The 16,925-nt window shown below is 39.1% G+C and overlaps 3 protein-coding genes across 7 annotated transcripts in view; 2 read left to right on the top strand and 1 right to left on the bottom strand.

Annotated features, from left to right (window-relative positions):
- pah (phenylalanine hydroxylase) overlaps positions 1–1,215 on the top strand; it is a 23,527-nt gene extending 22,312 nt beyond the window's left edge. Inside the window, exon 13 of the mRNA XM_015054055.1 lies at positions 811–1,215. Coding sequence (XP_014909541.1) covers positions 811–854 — 44 coding nt within the window. The 3' untranslated portion in view covers positions 855–1,215. The remainder of the gene's footprint in view (positions 1–810) is intronic.
- A 483-nt stretch (positions 1,216–1,698) lies between these two features.
- Positions 1,699–8,173, top strand: th2 (tyrosine hydroxylase 2). The gene is made up of 12 exons (XM_015054054.1): positions 1,699–2,568; positions 3,933–4,110; positions 4,181–4,269; positions 4,970–5,037; positions 5,121–5,171; positions 5,246–5,391; positions 5,496–5,631; positions 5,708–5,777; positions 5,872–5,928; positions 6,312–6,407; positions 6,485–6,618; positions 7,845–8,173. Exons 1-12 carry the CDS (start codon positions 2,278–2,280, stop codon positions 8,008–8,010), a joined length of 1,482 nt encoding a protein of 493 aa, XP_014909540.1. The 5' UTR covers positions 1,699–2,277; the 3' UTR covers positions 8,011–8,173.
- Positions 8,174–12,254: 4,081 nt separating this feature from the next.
- The window catches only part of nup37 (nucleoporin 37), a 17,982-nt gene continuing 13,311 nt past the window's right edge, over positions 12,255–16,925 (bottom strand). For all 5 annotated transcript variants that reach the window (XM_015054059.1, XM_015054057.1, XM_015054060.1 and 2 more), the window contains exons 6-10: positions 15,253–15,343; positions 13,968–14,152; positions 13,846–13,896; positions 12,516–12,609; positions 12,255–12,439 (exon numbers count right to left, since the gene is read on the bottom strand). In XM_015054059.1, the coding sequence (XP_014909545.1) occupies positions 12,326–12,439; positions 12,516–12,609; positions 13,846–13,896; positions 13,968–14,152; positions 15,253–15,343 (535 nt within the window). In that variant the 3' untranslated portion in view covers positions 12,255–12,325. The remainder of the gene's footprint in view (positions 12,440–12,515; positions 12,610–13,845; positions 13,897–13,967; positions 14,153–15,252; positions 15,344–16,925) is intronic.

Below are 16,925 nucleotides of genomic sequence, written 5' to 3'. Positions count from 1 at the left end.
AGGAAGGAAAAACAGAAAACAAGCAATGAGATGGAGGCAACAAAATAGAAAGCAAGGAAGGAAAAGGAATGACAAAAGATGGAACAAATGAAGAAACGAGGGATGAGGGAAGGAAGGAAGAAAAAAGGAAGGAAAAACAGAAAACAAGCAATGAGATGGAGGCAACAAAATAGAAAGCAAGGAAGGAAAAGGAATGACAAAAGATGGAACAAATGAAGAAACGAGGGATGAGGGAAGGAAGGAAGAACAGTTTAGAGAATAAAATCTGGACAAGCATAAATATGTTAAGTTTGGTTTAGTTGATCAAATTTATTTAAATATTTTCTCCTAACTTCATGTTCTTAACACTAAAGATAAAGAAAAGGTACAAACATTATTATTATCATCATCATTCTGTATTTTAGATTTACTTCCAGCCTTTTTCAAAAGACTGAACATAAATAAACATTATCAACATAACAGCCGCTCCTTAATTGAATCCTAAATTTAGCTTTGATGGGCTGCGTCAGACGCATATTAATGAGGCGACTGAAGAGGTTTATTTTTATCTCACTGCTTATAAAATCTTTGAAAAAACAACAAAAACACTTTGGTAGCACTTTATTTGACAGGATGCTGTCATAAACATGAAAGTTTATGTGGTTATTTGATAAATATCGACACTTTTAAAGCAAACTTGCATTAAAAGTCCAGTAAAAGTGTCATTATTTACCGTTTAACATTCAGGCTCCTTCAGATAAAGTATCACCAACACTTCTGTTCATCTTTTTACTAATTAAACTCTCTGGTTTGATGTTTGATTTTCTTCAGGTGAGCTGGGGAAGTTGTGCGAAGCCCTGAAGAAACTGGAGTAGCTGCTGATCCAGCTCATATAAAATGATTTCAGTTTCTGTTGTTTCTTCTCAGTTTAGCTAAACGACAATCATAGCATCCTGAATATTAGGGTAGAAAATGTCTGAAATAAACTGCAGCATGCAACGTAAACAGGACGTTGTGTGTTATAGCTGCATGAATGTTACTGAAGTTATTTTTCAAAATGGACGTATTTGGTAGTCAACATCTTTTAGTTAAGTTTTGTTGAATATAAGCTTCACCTATAGCACTTTTAATTTCTCTGATTTGTTTCTACGCATTTTGTAGTGAAGAGATTTTTCCTGTTTCCACGTTTTACGTCTGACAAATGATTTTTATGCATTAAAATTTAATAAAAATAAATGTTTCATCTTTCATTATGTTCCTCTACAAACTCCAGAATTATGACCAGAAATTTGTCTTTAATGGATTCATAACTGGTGTTCAGGTCCAAACCTGTTCTACTGAAAAATACAGAATTTATGGACAAGATGGACGGACGGATGGATAATTGGTTGGTTGGATGATTAAATGAATGAATGGATGAATGAATGAATAGTTGGTTGGTTGGATGGATGGTTAAAGGATGGATGGATGGATAAATAAATGATGGATGGATAGTTGGTTGGATGGTTGAATGAATGAATAGTTGGTTGGTTGGATGGTTAAAGGACGGCTGGATGGATGATAGTTAAATGATGGATGGATGGATGGATGGATGGATGGATGGATGGATGGATGAATAGATGGATGGATGGATAGTTGGTTGGATGGTTAAATGATGATTGATGGATGATGGATAGATACAGATGGATGATGGATAGATAAACAGATGGATGGATGTTTAATGTTAATGTTTTTATTAATTTTCTCTATTTGCTTATAAAATTGGCCAGTTAATTTTCTTTAAAACAGTAAAAAAAAAAAAAAATCAGGTCACAGAATCTAAACTGAGGTGGAAAATAATTTGGGAAAAACTTCCAGTTAGATGAAAACAAATAAAACACTTTAAAGAATCTAAATTTATTTAAGTTTAATTTCCAGAACATTTTTAAACAAATCTAAAGTTTGGACACTTTGACTGATGGAGAATAAAGTTTATTCAAATAATCGTTTACATTTTTCACCTGAACTTAGACCTCTGAATAAGTGCAGGTGAAAAATGTAAATATATGAGCATCTACACTTAATGAGACAGAATTTATTTTATCACCGTGTGTAACATTTATGTAACCCTGATGTTTCTGCTTGAAAACATCTGTTAAATTCACCTGAACTGTTTTTTCCTCTCCAAGCAAAACCCATAAATAGAAAAATGACGCACGGCTCCCCAAAAAGCCGGACTCACGTGTTGCGCCTGCGCAATTTACCTCCATCAATCCACTCGGAGCGCTTATTTAACCCCGACCCGCAGCAGCAGCGGGAATGAAGGCGCACCGCCCGCTCGCTCCGGTGACCGACGAAGCTGCAGCACAGCGCGGACACATGAAGACCGACGGCGCGACGCAGGCGCTCGGCGGCAGGAAGCAGAGCCTGATCGAGGATGCGCGCCGGGAGCGCATCGGCAGCGGCTCCGCGGGGCCCTCAGCGGGGCCCTCACGGTCCGGGAACGGGGCCGTGTTCGAGGAGAAGGACGGCACGGTCACCGTGAGCGTCCTGTTCGCGCTCAGCAACGAGAAAAATTCCGGATTCTTTCAAACTGGGAAAATATTTGAGGTAAAATAATATTTAATTAAGTTCTATGTTACTTTATGACTTCCTGGTATACATTTGGGTTCTTAAAACCTTTTTGTAAGGTGAAAATCCAGCTTAAAGTAAAGAAAATTTCTAAATAAATATTTATTTTACTGAATTATTAATTACATTGCTTTATTTATTACTGAATTATTACATTATTTTTGTATCATAATATTATTATTATTTGTGTTTTTATCTGTGGTTTGCACTTTGGTGCAGTTAATATCTGCTTTTAAAGTGTTTATAAATAAATTGACATTTATTTTTATCATGTTATTAGTATAAATGGTTCATTTATGAGAGCAAATTTAAGTTAAATCCAATCCAGTTCAAGTTCATTAATACCTGAAAACAAATATTTTATTTTATAATGAGGCTGCATCAAAACTAAAAGGGTTTGACAGAAAAGTTAAATGTAATTAATATTATTATTTCGCACTTATCTAAAATATTCACTAATTGATCGTTTCATCCACATAAAACATTTGAAACTTGATTCTAATTTATTTATGATGCATTTATTAATTTTATTCTCACTTAATCAATGTACTTGATTATTTGTATTGCCACCAAAATTGCTATTAATAACAAATTCATTGCTGTATTTAGAGGCTTTTAAGTTAAAACAAACCCTAGAAAGAGTCTTGATATAATCTCAAATAATTTCTGTTAAATTTTACAAATAAAATGCTAAAAAATAAAATTTAACTAAATTAAAAAAAAAAGGAAAAACAGTAAAATACTGCCAGGAAGAACTCAAAAATAATTAACTTTAAAAAAATGTACAGTCGTTTAATGTGATTTTCAAGCAAAACTTTAGTAATCAATGCTAATGTGTCCATTTCTGTGATTTAAGTTCAATTTAATTCAACTTTTAAACCATGAAATAAAGTCATTTTGTGTAATTTGTAAATTTAATTTTAGCTTAAGAAGGACTGCTTTATATTTTCTATAACTGCAAAAAGTTATGCAAATTCAAAATGAAAATAACTTCTAAAAAAAATAGAAAGTAGAATATCTGAAGAGTTTGCTTTCTAAATTTATTATTTGTTTATACTGACGGAATTGTCACCAACATCAATTAATTCAGAGTCCCGTTATGAAGATTTGTATGAAAAAAGATCCTAAAGATATTAAATAGGTCAAAAAATCCAATGTGGAAAGTTAAAATCATCTGACAAATTTAGGAAGGCTGCAGATACAATTCTGCAATAAAATAGCCAGAATCAAGCCCTTGAACTTAGAAAAATATTTTAAAAATATCCAATTTCCTGCTTTAGCTGTACAAATCCCAAAGTGTTGAATGGCAAGCGAACATTGTGTGTACATTTCTGATCATTTAGACATTTGAAGCCAAACTTCTCCATGTGGAGAGCCGGCCCAGGAGGAAGTCCAAGTTCGGCGGACTTCCTGACCTGGAGTTCTTCATGAGCTGTGAGGTCCACCGCTCGGACTTGGACGTGTTCATCAACTCGCTGAAACGGGTCGCCGACGATGTTCGCACCGTGCCCGAGGAGAAAGGTAGGACCCCACAGGCCGGATTTAACATTTAGACTCTTTATGAACCGATTTGTGTTTCCGGTCTTTGCAGCTCCCTGGTTTCCTCGACAGATTAAAGACCTGGACAGGTGCAACCTGCTGATAACGAAATTTGATCCAGACTTACACTGCGACCATCCTGTGAGTGTTTATGTAAACAACTCTTAGGTTGCGTTCACAATGCAAGACGTGACCCAATTCCGATTGATCATTTCATGAAAGTCCGAACGAACCAAGTCAGATTTTCTTTTTTTTTTTTTTGTCGAATGCGATCCAGGCAATTTGATATCCGATAAATATCTGATCAGAATCTGATCGGCCAGTTCGCGTTCATCCGATCCTAACGTCACGATACTCGCAAGCGGGAAGAAAAACAACAACCATGACGGACCAGAATGAGGATTAAGTTGTTAATGTGCTGGTTCTGGTCGGACAACAACTTCAAAATGATAAGATATGCTCCACCATTTGGAGCCATGTTTACTTCTCCGGCAAACACTGAGCGCTTCTTCTTTGTGGCGGTTGGCAAAACTCTGAGCACGATTTCTATGTGTAAGGTTATTGCGCCCTCTACTGCTCATGCGGGACACTTTCAGGTCGTCATACAAGTCGCATATATTTGGAAATGCCTAAAAAGATGATTTGACAAAAAATCGGAATTGGGTCACTACAGGCTGCAGTGTGAATGTGGCCTTAGTTTTCTTCCAATTGGTCCTTAATAAACTGGTGTTGGTGAACAATGTGAAGGTCCATCAAATACATATAAAACATTTTGTACAGAAGTTTTTGCACAAAGATTAAATCTAGAGGTAAATTTATCTAAATTCCTTCTTTTCTGCAGGGATATAATGACTCAGAGTACAGAAAAAGACGAGCGGCCATCTCTGAACTCGCATTTAGATACAAACAGTGAGTAAAAATCTCTTAAAGTCCGATATTGGTGATAAATTAAAAAAGTTCTCTCCTCTCCTAAAACTGTGTCTCTGCTGCAGAGGCGACCCGCTGCCCACGGTGGAGTACACAGCAGAAGAAATATCCACATGGTGAGCTACAAACGCTGTGCGATAAACGATCTGAAATGTGACAGAAGAGGTGACGTTCCATCTGCTGCTTACAGGAGAAAGGTTTACCAGCAGCTGAGGAGTGTTTATCCCAGCCTGGCCTGCAGGCAGTTCCTGGACAGCCTGCAGCAGCTGGAGGACGAGTGCGGATACGGAGGGGATTGCATCCCTCAGCTCCGAGACGTGTCCGCCTTCCTGAAAGGTCAGAAAAAAGAAAATACACCAGTCCCAAGCTCCTAAATACAGAAAACATCATCAGCTTTTAAAAATGTGTGACTTTTGTCTACTTTCCCTCTGTGTGTTTAGAGAAAACTGGTTTCCAGCTGCGTCCGGTCGCCGGCTTGCTCTCAGCCAGAGACTTTCTGGCCAGTTTGGCCTTCAGGGTCTTCCAGTGCACCCAGTATATCCGACACCCGTCTTCCCCCATGCACTCCCCTGAACCGTGAGTTCGTTTTCCAGCATCAGGCTCATGAAAGCATCTGTTCAGCTCACTAACTTGGATCAATCTGCCCTGACAGGGACTGCTGCCACGAGCTGCTCGGACACATCCCCATGCTGGGAGATCGGGAATTCGCACAGTTTTCCCAGGTAAATATTCCCATATCAGTCCAGCTGTCTGTTTTTGCTTAAATCACCTCTAACAGTTTTTTATTTTTTTTTACACATTTTTGTTTGTTTCCAGGAGATTGGACTCGCCTCGCTTGGAGCTTCAGATGAGGAGATTGAAAAACTTTCAACGGTAGGAAAGATATGAGCCTCTGCTGCCATCTAGTGGCAAAACGCAGCAACTGCATCTCTGAACATAAAACGATGCTGATTTGTTTGATTTGTAGATAGGAATAAAGGAGTACGTTTCAGAGAAAAAAAAACCTCAAAAATTCTGAGATTGATTTAAGAAATTTCTGAGAAAAAACATGGGCATTTCTGAGTTTGAAAAATCAAAAATTTCCAAGAGAAAAATTACATTTGAGGAATTTTTTAAAGAACATTTCTGAGATTTTTGACAAAAATTTTCAACTTTGCAAGATTAGACATTTTTAAGATTTTTTTCTGTGAAATTTACTCTTAAATTTCTTCTTCTCTACGATGGCCTTAACACGCCATTATACTTCTCCTCTCCAGTTATACTGGTTCACTGTGGAGTTTGGCCTCTGCAAGCAGAATGGTGAAGTCAAAGCTTACGGAGCTGGCCTCCTCTCCTCGTATGGAGAGCTTGTTGTGAGTTTCATTGTTTTTCTTCTTCACACACAAATAAGCGTTTGTTTGTTGTGCTGATGGTCCTTTCCCCCCCTCAGTACGCCCTGTCAAACGAACCCAAATACAAGCCGTTCAACCCAGAGGAGACGGCAGTGCAGCCGTACCAGGACCAAACCTACCAGTCGGTTTACTTTGTGTCTGAAAGCTTTGAGGACGCAAAGGTGAAGCTGAGGTACGTATGGGGGATCTTTATGAGAAAAGTTTATAGAGAAGGAAATAGATGTGGAGATAATTAGACTATCTGCTAATTAAATTCATGTCCACCTGTTGTCACAGGGATTAATCAGCCAAGAAAATTAAGAATCTCCTGTACTCCACCAGTCTGTCCTCTATTGAGATTGAAAAGAAGTGGTCCTGTTTCCTCTTGGCCATGTAGGGAAAATAGCAAAGGTCAAACTGAACAGACCAAGAAACATGCTGTGGGGAAACCTTTCTTAAGGAAGGCGAGGGAAGTTGGATATAACGAAACACTGAGATTATGTTCTTCTTTCCAGCAGTATAACAACAAGAAATCCCATTAAGAATCTTTGGCAAGACTTGGAAATTGATGTCCAAGGTCACTCCCCGTTCAATCGGACTAAAATTGGGCTAATTTGGAAAAAGGAATGGTCTCCAGAAAAAATTTGTTAAATTAAGTCACTAATTTGTACAAATTTTGAAAACAATGTCTAATTTATCTCAAACTTCTATGGCCATTTCCTTCCTATGCAATTCTGCTCGGTTCTAATCTCACCTAGTCTAGCAACATCCATAAACATCTCCTACATAGGAGTTTGGTCCAGAATTATGTTGCCACCAGTGCAGATTGCACAGGACTGGTAATAAATGGGTACATGTAGATTTAGATGAACACCGAAGACTTGGTGACAAGAAAGATGGCAAATGGTAGATTGGATTTTATTGGGAAGTCCAAAGGGGGACAGCAGGAAACTGGTGCAAAGTGAAGATTTCCTGCCACAATCCATGTATGAGTTCCTTCTCATCCCAGAAAGAAGGATTCCTTCCAGTTCTGAGACCAACTGCTTCCATGAATGAAAAGAGAAGTCAAACACCATTCAAGAACAATTTATTGGTGACAAATCGGCCTAAAAATTAGAGTGTTAAGTTGATGCAAAAAGAAACTACACATGAGTAACGAGCAAAAACTTTGGCCACAATTGATGGAGACTATCATTTCTACCAGTGAGGAAAGGAATAAGTGGTGCATAGCATTTGTTTCTAAGCAGGCATAATATGGGCCAACCTTTGATTAGTGAAACTATCTAAGGTTTCTGGACCTAAATATACGTTGGATGAATAAATGACCCCTCCTCTCTAAATCATTGATGTATTTAACATATTGTGGCTGTTTCCTGAGAAACGAGATGTAATGGATATGAATGTGTTTCTTTCTGACAGGAAATACTCTGCTAACATCAAGCGTCCCTTTGCAGTCCGCTACGACCCTTTCACCTGCAGCGTGGAGGTTCTGGACCAGCCAAGCAAGGTCCAGAACGCTTTGAGCCAGGTCCGAGAGGACCTGAAGACCCTCCACAGTGCTCTGGAGAAGCTCAACTCATCCTAGGATCAAAACTGGATCATCAGCAGAGACCAGAAACTTGAAGAAAGGCCAACTGATGCCGTAAACATCCCCAATCGTAGAAAATTTTGACTAGTCTTCTTTGATATGTGTATGAAAGGTAAATATTATGTAAAAAGAGAAATAATGTTTATTTTCATGAAATGTGTCCTCAAAAGTTCAGTTTTTACATTCAAAAGAGGCAGGAAAAGTTGCTGACGCAAAAAGAGTTGAAAGAAAAGGAGGCTTGTCGACCATTTTCTAGCTTCTAATTCCAAACCAACTGTTTTCATTTGGGAAATTCTTGGAAGCCATTTGTCTTTGTGTGTTATTAAGCAAAGGGAAGGAGCTAATTATGAATGATTCAAGTATCGTGTTGCCTTTCTGCTGGACGGGGTTAAAGCCAACAGTGAGGCCCAGAACATTATCGGTACCAGGTCACAGAGACCTTGCAGTGAAACCGCAGCACGGTCTGCAGGGCTGCGCTGCTGACAGATGCTCTTCTCGCTTCATTTCTCCCTCTGCGTGCGACTGGAGAGTTTGTTTTTTTTCCTTCTTTCTGAAAGAAGACCAACATTTGATCTCAGGCGACAGTGCGTATCGCACCAGCTCACTCCAGGCCTGTCCCTCAAGAAGATGGATCATCTTCATCTGCTGGATTCATGAAGAAACAGCATCATCAAGACGTCAGCCGCAGTGATTTGGGAAGCATTTCTTTTCCCATAATTGGACTCCACGGTAAATCAAACCTCCCTGGGAAAGCCTGTGTTTGCAGAAGAGGAAAAGATCTCACACTTTATACTTTAGTGAATCTCGTTCTACAATCATTCTCTCCCCAAAACCCACAAATCCTCCACAGAAGTTGTGTTTTCAGGATGCGAATCCACAGAGCGCTAAACAAAAGCAGGTTGCTGCAGCAACTGGACAACCACAAGGAGGGATTCAGTTCAGTTCATGTGCCTTTCATGCGTCATCCAAGAAAAACCGTCTCCTGTTCTGATGTCAGGGCAGGCCCATCTTAAAGCTGGCTAAGTTATCGCCGCTGGGCTGCAGACAAGGTCATCAAGTTCACTTTATCCTCAAGACTGAAGGGAATTATCCATCTATCCATCCATCCATTTTCTTGCACTCTTACAAAGACAATGGGGGAAAAGACTGATCAAGTACGGCTTGTTTATAAGGATAAAATCTCCAAATGTCAGAATTTAGAACTGCAACACTTCATCTGGATGAACAAGACTTCTGCAGCAATCTCCTGCAAGCAGAAAAGATAGAGATGTTTGGTCAAATTGCAGAGTAACATGCTTGGAGAAAACCAAACATCCTGCATAAGCAATTTTTTGTTGAATGCAAATGCAATTGAAAAGACCAATGGTGCACCAGTGGCAATTTTCTGGCTGATAATCAATATACATAAAGCCTGACCCAATACAGATTGTTTTGTCTGAAAGATCACTAAGTGGCAACGGTCCAAACGTGATGTGGTGGGCGGGTCAGTCAAAATGGTGTATGGTGGTTGAATCATGGGATGTACATGAGTTTTAGATTGATTTAAATACCTGATACTCTGAAGGCCTGACTTGGTGGCAACAACTTCCATCAAGTGTTTGTGAAAACTAGAATTTAGTCGCACTTTTCCTACCTGAATTGGTTTAATTCAACAACAATGAAGGTTTTTTTTATACCCTGAACGGTCTGTTGAAGGTCATACCATAGAATCTCAATTGAATTTCTGTCCAGACTTTGATTTAGCCACTCCAAACCTTTCATTCTGGTGTACTGTATGACTGTTTGTGGGTAATGGCTTTCACTATGGTTCACTGGAGTCCCAAAGGCTTTGAAATGATAAATGTAAAAAATTCTGTTTTGAATTTTATTAGATCAGGGCATGATGAGTTACTTTTGAGATCTTTAACCCTATTTTTGTTGGTTCAATTTTAATTTCTTGATCTTACAAGTTAATTAAATGGCAGGTGATCACATTTTCACATAGGCCTAGGTTGGTTTAAAAGGTGACAGCGTTTTGTGTTTGAATAATATCAAAATTTTACATTTAATCATGCCTTAAAAAGCCCAACCTCTTCCCTGGACTGTTTATGAATAATGCATCTTTAGTATATGCAGTTTAGCTGATCAAACTCCACACAAAAAGCAGCGTCAGCTAACTATTTTTTCCATTGATTCTCTTCATCTGATCAAGATCAAAATGAATCGTTTCATCCTGGGAAAGGTCTGCAAACAAACCAGCTTCAAAGAGCCATAATCTCCATCTTCTCACATCACGCTCCTCATTATTTCTGCTAGCTCTCTTTGTGTTGAGTCAGGGATTAAAGTTATCTGAGGGGAAGATGAGAGGAAAGCCGGTTTTGAGGAACTCTGATCACACTTTTATCCCATTTCACAGTTTGTTATTAGTGTGCACACCAAGGCGAAAGATCGAATTGCTTGTGAGGCATGAAAACTTTCTTTCAGAACAAAAAGGTAAGCATCCGAGGACGAGCTTACAGGAAAGACCAGAAGATGTTCAGAAAGAGGTGTTGTACTGATTGTCAGGCAACAGATGGCGTCCATGAGTCGTGAGATTCAAGAGAAAACATTGGACTCATTCAAACAAAGTAGCAGTGGCACGTTTTGCTTCAGCGGACGGCAGTGAACGGCCCAGTCCAAGAAACATACAAGGCTGGTGAGGAGATTTGAAGGAACGGTGCTTCTTGCTGCCTCTTCTCACTTCGATCTGTCATTTAGACGAACGGCTGCACAATACATCCCAGTGTGTTTCAGCACAATGAGCAGCTCTGTTAGCACTGATCCTGCAACATGTGTGGAAACAGGAGACTGCCTGTCAAAGAAATGAGAACATTCCCGGCTCTGCAGCTCCAACATGACATTTCAGGTTTAACACGGGGTTGGAGAGGGAATGACAGGCCTGACTCAGGTACTTAAAAATGTTGGAAAAGTTCGGTTTGAGCTTGCAAATAGAAATGAGTAGTTGCATGTACTGTAACCAAAGTTATTACATGTTGAGCTGGAATAGCAACAAATAAAAAACCATGCAAATCATGTGTGATGTCAACGACCAACTAATATCGGAAAAACAGATGTTTCCATTAAATAAGAAACGCAATTAAAATCATACGTTATTAAGTTTGTTCACATAATAAGTCACAAAAAGACGTAACGCGCCGTCATCCTACAACTTCCTGCCGTCTTCATTGTCTTTTCCGGCAGTAGTAACATCCGGTTGTTGATGCAACTCAAAGTGTTTCTATTGCAGTTCTGCAAAATATGCTAACTTGATACAGCCGAAAAAATAACATTCGAGTGCAAAAACTTTTTTTCCTAAATTGCCGTGTTTCCATTTAGCGAATTTCTTTTTGTAATTCTAATTTTATATGAAATTGGACCCCCAGAAGAAAGAATAATCATCAACTTAGTTTAAGGTAAAGTAATTTAAGGGTACATTACTTTACCTCGTCTTGCATCATCACCAACTGCTGCAGATCCAAAGGTTGGGCTTTTCCTTCTCAGTCTCACACAGTACCAAAACGATACAAGACTTCACCAGGACCGCCATTTTTAAACATCGACAAGACTCCTTAATATTACCACACTCAGACAAAATGGTGTCAATTCCTTGCATTTTCTTTTTTATATTCATAGAAATTGAAGTTGCTTCTACTTGTGCTTCAGAACAGAAATGATTAAAACTGTAAAATTTCACTTTGTGAATAAAATGGGAGTCAATCATTGCTTCAAATGGCTGTAAACACACAAAACATTTGAAATATATTACTGTTAAAGTCAACAGAAAATATGAGCAGAAGATTTTACCTACTCTGGTCAGACTGAAGTTTCCAGTATTTTAAATAAAATATAAAAGTTCTCCATATATCTGTGGTAATCCAGAAAGACTAATAGAAAATAAAAAGGAAAGAATAGCAGACAACTTTTTGACAATTAGAGAATAAAACCTGAAAATGCACGTTTTCATACAATCTCATTAGTTTTTCCATACTTTTCCAGGCCTGGAGAATAGTAAAATAAGATTTTAGGCTTGTCTAGACTTGGCAGGAACTCTGTGAAATATAATGTTGGAAAAAAAAACTAAATGTTAAGTACTTTTCCTTCAGAGTTCGCTGCTAAATGAGAAAGGACCACTTCCAAACACTGGAGTATAAACTATAAACTTTAGGATCCAAAAAATCTCCGTCATGCAGGCAGTTCCATGAACTTTCACACAAATTCATAAATGATTGTGAAAAGATATATTTTATTGAATGTACAACAACAACAACAACAAAAACATCCATTCAAAGAGTTGCTACATTTCAGTCATCCAAAAGCAGAGCTTCCTGTCGCCGCCAACCACACAGAGCGGCAGCATCCGGTGCCAACTGAGGCCCGATCCGACTGAAGACGATCCGATCATAATGGGCTGCAACGACGTAGGAGGTAAGCATCAGCGGCAATGAAATAAGAGCAGCTGCCTGTCTGGTTGAAGGAAAACCTACCTGTGGGTGACCAAGATGATGGATGAAAACCTGACTGCTGATTTTTCCAGGACATCCAGTCGTGGCGAAGAGGTTTTCATTGGCGATGGACCATCTGAAGAGAAAAGACGTGTCTATAAAAAGTCTGAATATTGACCAAAAGAGGGTTGATATTTTCAATTTTGGATAATTTTGAGGTTTTAAAGGATCCATGATTAGTTGTAACAATCGAATTTATTTGGAAAATATTTATTTTAGATGTAAAAACAATACAGTAATAGTACTGTAGGTTATTTAGTTTTTATAGATTTTAATAAAATATTGTCAAAGGAAAGTCGCCATGCTGTTCAAGCTGCAATGCATTCTGGGTAAATGGCATCAAATTGGTCCAACTGCCTGGCTCCGTCCAGCCAAAGCAGTGATGAGTAACATTATTAAGCCTTTTCAATTTGAACCGGAGTGTTGAAATCGATCGTAGCGTAGAAATGAGATGATGACAAGGAGTGTAACGGGCGTTTTGGCAGCTTTATTTATTGTTGACCAAAGGGAGGAAGAGGACAAAGTTGGCCGTAGAAGCTGCTGCTGCCTTTAGCGTCATAAATGAAACAATGAATGACTCTTTCCTCTGGTTGGACTGTAAGTACTTCTATAGCTCTGTGTCCAGATCACCTGTGCTGTATAGGGTCTGGTGTCGTGGTAACAGCTGTTTGGGATCTCGCCTTGGTCTGGTCGGATCGGTGGATTTAGTACCGGAGGCAGTAGTACCATTAGCATTTCAAAGAGCGTCCAGCTCTGCCTGTCTCAGCAGTGTTACACTGCATTTACTTTTATCTCGTTAAGGTAACAATCACCTGTTAGAGCCTTTGTTAGTTTTGCTCCTACAAATGACTCAAAGTCTTCTGGAGAGAAATGTTGAAAGCACAGATTAGGTCCTTCGGACGCTGTGTTCTGCTCTGACTCTCGCACTTCGCTCTTCTTTCTTTCATGTGGGGAAATTATCCAAATTCACCATTGTTTTTTTCTTAAACAGTGACACAGTGTGGCATTATCTAAAATTACTCCAGTCAAACGCAATATGATAAACAACTACTGGGTTAAAGTTAGCCTTCCTGTGTGCAAACTCCAGTACAGAATGCATCATCAACCCATCGGGTGAAAAAATGGCGACCTCCAGGGGTGAAAAATATAACAAAAGATGTACATTTTTGAAGTAATTATTAGTTTTGGCGTATCACAAACAGCAATTTTTTAGTTAATAGGAAAATGGCAACACATTTAGGCGAACATGTTCCACTAATCATGGATCTGTTTAAGAATCAAAATTTAAGAGATAAAGGAGAAAGTTCCTTACCTGAAAAGTCGTGCTTTGTCTTTATGAGCCGGTCTTTTCTCCTGAGGGTAACTGGATGAATAAAACATAAATTAGACGTTCTGTAGATGAACGAATGAAGCTTCTCCCCGTCCTTCCCTCACCTGGAGCGTGTGATGTCCCAGATTAGCCAATCATTGCCCACCACGGCGCCGACTTTGATGGTGTTTGTGAGGCACCAGTCAGCGGACATGAGCGGCCCGCTGTGCCCGCAGTCCAGCGACAGAATGGCCTGCTGGGTAACCAGGTCGTAAAAGCGAATCGTCCCCTTCTTCTCCGCCACCATTAACTGATCAGCAAAGACGTGCCAGAAGAGGTCAGTTTCTCCAGAAACACCAGTTTGTGCAAACCGAACGCTGCAGCTCCCAGTTAGCATGTTACAAGTAAAAGTTAATGATAAGACACAAAAAACAAAAGGAGACGGTCTCTACTGCAGCAAAAAGAATGATTTTAGGAGATGTAAGTAGAGATAAACTAAACATATCCGCAAAACAACACATCTTTAGTATCACTTTCCACATATAAATGATGGAAAAAACATTGAGTTTTTATAAAATTACTTCTCTGCTGCTTGAATAGTGATCATGTCTTAATAAAGCAGTACTTAAAGCATAGTTTGTTGTCATTAGTACCAACAAAAGCAATTCAATTACAAGGTTTCCCCCAGAAAAGTTGCTAAGCGTTGTTGGGTTGTTAACACAGTCACTAATTCAGCGGAGTGCCGTGCTTTTGAGTTAAAAATGTTAAAAGTTGACAGGAAATATGAAAATATCACTTGATAATCATGTGCTATTGGAAGATTAATGCTTGAATATCAACTGTAACGTCTCAAAAAACTAAAATAAATAAGCTGTGCTTAGCCTGTTGGGGGCCCAAGTAAAGCCTGGTGGGCCGCCAGGCTTATAATTCACTGAGGGAAACACTGAAAAAAAAAATAGCATCGTTTAATATGCACAGGTTAAGCTCAACAAGAATTTAAAGTAAAAAAAAGTCATGAAACTGCAGTTTTTTGAGACTCAGAGTTTGTTCATCAAGTTAAACAGAAAGAAGAAAGAAAAAACATCCAGGGAAAGCTAAAATTTTTCTGACAGAAAACCCTGCAACAGTCAAGCACGGTGGTGTAGGGATGATGATCTGGGCTTTTATTGGGAACAAATCAATGTTCTTATGTCCTGAAAAGCTAAACCTAAGAAATAAACATATAACTATTCATTCAAATATGGGTTATCTGTGCTATAGAAGTGATTTCAATGTGTTTCTCACGAAAATAAACTTAATTTATTCAGACAGAAGAAACAGCTTGTGTTTTAGTCGAAGGACAAAGGTTTATTTAGCTCCTCTGAGACTAAAATAGTATGTTAAAAATAGTTCAAAACAACTTCCTCCCACCTTGAATACATCCTGTGGGTGCCAGCAGACGCTCATACCCGGAGAGCGAAGTCTTAGGACGGCCGTTTCATTCCCGTCCAGGTCCCACAGCCTGCCGACACAACACCACCGGGGAAATTAACACAATTAAAATACTTCACTAAAAATACTAAAAATACTTGTTGTTTGACCTACTTTGATTTTAGAAATGATTGGGAGAAAAACAAGCCTGTGTGAGATTAATCTTCTGCAATTAGCGATGTGACAGACTAATTCTTGTTGACATGAGAACAGCTTTTGGTCTGAAACCTGCAAAAGATCAGCGCTTTCTCCTAATTAACGCCTAAATATAGCCTAAACCTAGGAACCAGACTCAGATGCTTATGTAATAATAACAGAAGGAATTCGCTTTCCAATGCTCCTCATTTACAAACATCCTCGACTCTGACTGATATAATCCCAAATAATCCTTTTTTCACAAACAGTACGCCCAATTATCCCCTTTTTAGAGCATTGAGATTGCACAACAGGGCTTTAATGGATCACATTCTAGGTTACGCTGCCCCTAATTCATCAAACCTCCGCTGTTTTCTTATGATGAACACACGCTTCCCACTTTTCCAGGGAAAAGGAGGTTTTATTTCCTTCCCTGACAGAGGGAAACGACAGCCGGAGCCGCGCTACGCTTCATCCGGATGGCAGCCGGTGTTTGGATGTGGGCGGCTCACTTACGTCAGGCGGAGGAAGGCGAGCGGGACCGAAATTCGGTGAAAATGAAACAGAAATCACATCCTGACCTCTGTTGTTCCCCGATTCTGGATTCATGTTTAGCCGCAGCCGAAGAGTTACAGGACGAGAAGAAAACACTGGAATGCTACTAAAGTCTAAGAAATGTCCTCAGAAGAGCATTTAGACACAAATTTCTCTATAAAAATATTTACACTCCTTGAACATTTTCCCGTTTTATCAAGTTAGGGGATTTTATGCGACAAATCTACATGAAAACGCACATAAAATTGATGACAAAATATTTTAAAAATAAAAACAAGGAACTCCACCCCGTATACAACTTCTCCATTGTGAAACATGGTGGTGGCAGCATTATGTTTCACAGAGTTGCTGCAAAGTTTTGCAACAAAGTGCAGCAAAAACAAAAATCTTTCCATATACATACAACTGCTAGAAATAAACTCCATCAGTCTTGCAGTTGTAATCGAAGCAAAAGGTGGTTACACAAAGTATTTCTAGGAGGCTAGGTGCAATTGCAAGCCACACCTTTCAGATTTTTATTTGTAAAATTAATGTTAGAACCACCCAGGGTTCATGCAGGTTTCACCAACTCAAATTTAACTTGAGACCACTATGAATAAAATCTAAGACCTATATCACGGCTTGTTAGCTACTTAGCTTGAGAGCTGCTTGTTTTACTTCTGAGAGCTACCTAGGTAGATAGAGCTACCTGGCTCTCTAGATAGCCAGCTAGAGAGCCATATGATGGCTGCTAAAGCCATTAGCAGCTTGACTCACAGCATGATATTTGGCTACCAGCTGCCAACAGCTTGTTTGTTTGCTTAACAAACAAACAAGCTTGAGTCACAGCCTAATGGCTAACTAATAACTAACAGCTTGCTTGTTTACTTGCTAACCAGTTTAACCATCTTAGTCAAGTCTGTGCATGACTCACAGCATATTTG

The sequence above is a fragment of the Poecilia latipinna genome, unplaced genomic scaffold (assembly GCF_001443285.1).
Source record: "Poecilia latipinna isolate Pla-1442-1.1 unplaced genomic scaffold, P_latipinna-1.0 Scaffold1226, whole genome shotgun sequence".
NCBI classification, from domain to species: Eukaryota; Metazoa; Chordata; class Actinopteri; order Cyprinodontiformes; family Poeciliidae; genus Poecilia; species Poecilia latipinna.
The sequence above is the reverse complement of the archived record's forward strand: the minus strand, read 5'-3'. Positions and strand labels throughout refer to the sequence as shown.

Excerpts from the sequence above, each read along its gene's own strand:
- th2 (XM_015054054.1), top strand. The coding sequence starts at position 2,278 with ATGAAGGCGCACCGCCCGCTCGCTCCGGTGACCGACGAAGCTGCAGCA. Across the intron at positions 4,270-4,969 it reads ACTTACACTGCGACCATCCT|GGATATAATGACTCAGAGTA; the intron begins GTGAGTGTTTAT and ends TCTTTTCTGCAG. Across the intron at positions 6,619-7,844 it reads GACGCAAAGGTGAAGCTGAG|GAAATACTCTGCTAACATCA; the intron begins GTACGTATGGGG and ends TCTTTCTGACAG.